The 5,051-nt window shown below is 26.9% G+C and overlaps 1 protein-coding gene across 1 annotated transcript; it reads left to right on the top strand.

The window, feature by feature from the left end:
* The first annotated feature begins 1,193 nt into the window (after positions 1 to 1,193).
* On the top strand, positions 1,194 to 2,267 carry LOC107857208 (probable methyltransferase At1g27930). Its single transcript, XM_016702143.2, has one exon. The coding sequence runs from the start codon at positions 1,308 to 1,310 to the stop codon at positions 2,184 to 2,186; it is 879 nt and encodes a 292-aa protein (XP_016557629.1). The 5' UTR covers positions 1,194 to 1,307; the 3' UTR covers positions 2,187 to 2,267.
* Positions 2,268 to 5,051: the final 2,784 nt, after the last annotated feature.

Raw genomic sequence — 5,051 nt, 5'->3', positions numbered from 1 at the left:
TATACATATATCTTATATAGATACATATTCTATTTAACAATTATAGCGTTTTTATATAATTTAATTATTATTTCTAAACAATAAAAAAAGAGCAGAATATTTGATCAGTTAAAAAATTTATAGCAAAAAAAATTGAAATATTTTTAAAAGGACCGAATTGCCCATATTGAATATTGTATCAATATTATTTATAGACTGTGTCAGTATTGTACAAGGACTGTATATGGACTATGCAGACCAAAATGACTCAAATTAGGAAATAAATATAAAGTGAAAATAGTATATTCGACTGACCACTTTTTGAAAAAATTTCAAATTTAGACTATTTATTTTAAAAAGTGTTATAGAGTTTGTTTTTCCTTCTCTTAAGATGCCGTTTTTATCTACGTGGGCCTCACCAACCTTCAACATGAAATGTCTATATTAAAAAAAAAAAAAAAAAAAAGGTGGATGTATTACTTTATAAAAATAATAAATAAATAAATAAATTATTGATCAAATTAAACTTAGCAATGGACAAATTCATTAATAATATCAATGCATAAAAATTAATCCTTTTTTATAAGTCTCACCAAAGAGCTGTTTGAACATTTAGGTAATCCAACTTTGAAAGACGCTAAAAAAATACAGTAAACTCTAAATTTAGTATTAAGTTAGTTAGTAAATAGCACTTTTTATTTAATTTATAATATTTTTTTCGTGATTTACTTTTAAGGTCAAATTTTATATAACTGATTTTAACTTATTTAAAATTGAGATACGATTATTCTATTATTTTTTTTAATATCATTAAGAGATATCTTAAGAGAGAACAAATGTTTGGTAAGAGTCAAACGGTATAGAAATGTGATTAGATGAATCTCCAAATTTTCTTATCCAAAAGGAATAAACTTTATAAAATTTTGGTTACGGAATCCCAATTTTATTAATAAGATTTATATTTTTGCAGGTTATTATTTTTGGAGTTAATTTGACTCATTAATATTTTAGAAAACACACAAAAAGTATTTTAAGTTAAGATTTTTAATTTTTTTTATAAAGTCATAGTCATAAGAAGATGTTTTTTTTTTCGAAAATGATGAATAATTAATCACAAAATGCTGATTTAATATTGAGAAATGTGATTTTTAAATTGATTAGTCAAACATAAATTACTATTATTTTTCAATTATGTTTTTTCCAAATGTGCTTATGATAAAATTTCACTTTAGAAAATAAATTGATTTTGAACAATTAATATCTGTAAACTAACTAGTTTCTTACTTCAAATCACACCTTCTTCTTGGGAATATCAATCCTTCAAAAACATGCAGAAACAGAGTCATAGCCATTTCAAGCCAGAGAAATCATGGTGCCTCATCATAACATTAGTAGGTTTAATAGGAGGTGCACTTTTCATGTCCATGTTTCTCAAAATGTCAAACAATTGGATCTTGTGCAGCAACAACGAGAATACTAAAGCTCCAAGAATGGGAAAAAATTTTCTTGATGATCATGGCAAGAACTGGAATCCACAGCAACTACAGCTGGATGCCATATTACATTATGCAACATCACGAGTGATACCTCAACAAAATATAGATGAGATCAGAATATCTTTTGATATTCTGAAAAATCGAACTCCTTGTAATTTTCTTGTATTTGGTTTAGGCCATGATTCTCAAATGTGGGCATCATTTAATTCCCGTGGAAACACATTGTTCCTAGAAGAAGATCCGAAATGGGTGGAGAGTATACTAAAAGATGCCCCTTTCCTTCATGCTGAAACCGTGAAATATCGGACAATGTTGTCAGAGGCAGATGAGCTAGTGGAACATTACCATAAAGAACCAGATTGTTCCACCAAAAAATCATTTCTACGTGGCAACCATGGCTGTAAATTAGCATTAGATAGGTTACCCGATGAAGTTTACAATAAGGAATGGGATGTGATTATGATAGATGCACCACGAGGCTATTTTGCAGAAGCACCAGGTAGAATGGCAGCTATTTATTCAGCAGCTGTTATGGCCAGAAATAGGAAAGGGAAAGGCGCCACTCATGTTTTTTTACACGATGTGGATCGTAAGGTAGAAAAGATTTATGCTGAGCTCTTCTTGTGTAGGAAATATTTGGTCAAAGGGGTAGCAAGGATTTGGCATTTTGAGATTCCTCCACCATCTAATGTAGGAAACAACTTTTGCTAGAATTATTACTTTCCTACGCATCAAATTTTCTTTGTTTCTTCAAATTGGAATTTCCAATTTACTCTTTCCGTTTCGATTAAGTACGCCCTTATTGACTTGACACATCCATTAAGAAAAATATTTAAGGTTGCTTTTGTTGTATGTTAAAGTATTTTTAGCTTTAGGAACCTATTTGATTACTGAAATTCTAACAAGTCCTTTGGGATGGCTCAATTAGTTTGGAGGGTGGTTATCCACACCGATAACTTGGGTTCGATCCCTCGTTTATGCCTTCTGAGTCGAGCCTATCGCACAAGACTTGTCCAATTGCTTTTAAAATTTTACTTTTAAAAATAAATTAACTTTAAAAGATTGATCGGATATTTAAAGAGTTTTTTTACTTTTAAAATTAATTCGAGACTTTTAAGTAACAATAAAGAGATCTCATCTATTCGATTACAACTTAGAAAGTAAATTAAATTTTTGCACAATTAATATCTATAAACTTATACTCCCATTAATAGGTACATTCACAAGTCTAAACATAGCGTTGCAAGTTATCTTTGTGCTAATTTAGATACTAGAAGGTAGGTCCCACATGGCAGGGGCCAATGAGAAAAATGTGAGAGTAGGCCCACAAAAACACACAATACATACCTACACAGTACATGTTTTTGTCTAGATATATATTATGAAATGTTGATATTATAAGAATAATAATATATATATATATATATATATACTAGGTACCGAAGGCCCGTTATTTTAAAGCTATTGGCTATTATAATTTATAATATTTTTTTGACATTATAATTTACTATTTTATATTATTTGCTATTGTAATTTATAATATTTTTATTGTTCAAACTTTTGTGACATTGATAGTCAATTTATATTTTAAAAGTAATTTAATTATTTAGTTATATATTGTGATTTGTAATATTTTTTTCTATTCCAATTTAAGATACACTGATATAATTTCAAGAGTCAATCAAATATCACGATTGAAGTAAAGAAATCGACATGTCTTGAATGACTCATAATAATTAATTAGAAGTGATATAACAAAATTGTTAAAAAAAATACTTGTGATTTTTTTTTAAAGTGAGACCCATATAAGATGTTAAATTAATTTAAAATATCAAGAGTTAATTTATCATTTTTATGTTTATTTTACCTTTTTTATTAAATATTATGAATTTTTTAATACTTAGATGACTTATAATAATTACTTAGAGGTGATATAGTAAAATTACGGTTGAAACAACTGAAGCAGACATGTCATAAAATCTACTTTATTTTTTTTAAAAAAATAAATTTTATTAATTTTTTAATACGTACATGTCATATAATAATTAATTAGAAGTGATATAATAAAATTACGGAGCAAGCAGGCAACTGGAAGCAAGCATGACAAACGCCAGTTGTTTGTTTCCAACAACTGCTACTCACACTTGCATATAGTAACACGATTGAAGTAGCGAAACCGGCACGTCTTGAATGACTCGTAATAACTAATCAGAAATGATATAATAAAATTGCTATAAAAAATACTTGTGATTATTTTTTAAGTGAGCCTCATATAAGATGTCAAATTAATTTAAAACATCAAGAGTTAATTTATCATTTTATGTTTATTTTATTTTTTTATTAAATATTATTAATTTTTTAATACTTAGATAACCTATAATAATTACAGTTGAAGCAGGCGAAGCGCACATATCATAAATATCTATTTTACTTTTTTTTAAAATTAAATTTTATTATTTTTTTAATACGTAAATGTCATATAATAATTAAATAGGGATAATATAGTAAAATCACGGAGCAAACAGTCTGCTTCCAAGAGTTGCTACTCGCTCTACTACATAGTAGTAATTAAATATTATTAATTTTTTAATACTAAGCCGACCTATAATAATTACTTAGGGTTGATATAGAAAAATTACAGTTGAAGCAGCTGAAGCGCACATGTCATAAAAATCTATTTTACTTTTTTTAAATTAATTTTTATTAATTTTTTAATACGTAAATGTCATATAATAATTAATTAGGGATGATATAGTAAAATCACGAATCAAGCAGACAGCTAAAAGTAGGCTTGTTGACCATCGGTTGCCTACTTCCAAGAGCTGCTACTCGCTCTTCTATATAGTTGTAATATAGTGGATTACGATAAAGTGAAATTCGGAGAGAATATAATATATGCAGATTATATTTTTACCTCAGAAATGAAATAAAGAGGTTATTTTCAATAGACCTGGACTTAGAACAAAAATTAATCAAAAAACAAATGTAACAAAAGTACAAAAGATAGTAGAGGAAGATGAAAGAATAACTACTATGGCTAGATAATACTACAACAGAATAATACTATAATGAAACAGGCAACACTAATTATTAGCATACGTTGAAGGCCAAGAAGCTGTAAGAGTAGTCTTACGACTACTAGTTATAAAATGTTTATATTAGGCACTATAAAGTCAAACTTAAAAAATACTCTTTTGCATGTATTTTCAAGCCTATTGGATAGTTAAGTTAATTATAATAAATATATTATCTTTTTTATTATATAGATCAGTCTCAATTGAAACAACATTGAATTTTTATGCTAACTAATGTTGATAATATAATTTTAAAAATAATATATTTTAAATGATTAATTTATTTATATATATGCATTTTAATATACATAATTTTATTTTATTTTTAAATATGAATCAAAAGCATCCAATAGGAACATGCTCAATTGGAAAGAAATTTGTTGATTTATTACACCTACTAAAAATAATGTAAGAATCTTTTTGTAATCCTTTTTACTTGTTAGAATTTTCTTTGTTTGAGTTAATTAATATGAACTTTGGTCAGTCTTTTAAGATACATTTT

Source organism: Capsicum annuum, chromosome 8, assembly GCF_002878395.1.
Source record: "Capsicum annuum cultivar UCD-10X-F1 chromosome 8, UCD10Xv1.1, whole genome shotgun sequence".
Taxonomy (NCBI): Eukaryota; Viridiplantae; Streptophyta; class Magnoliopsida; order Solanales; family Solanaceae; genus Capsicum; species Capsicum annuum.
Note: the sequence above shows the minus strand (reverse complement) of the source record. Positions and strands in the feature narration are given on the sequence as shown.

What these genes read in the sequence shown, in the direction of transcription:
- LOC107857208 (XM_016702143.2), top strand. Translation starts at nt 1,308, where the DNA reads ATGCAGAAACAGAGTCATAGCCATTTCAAGCCAGAGAAATCATGGTGC.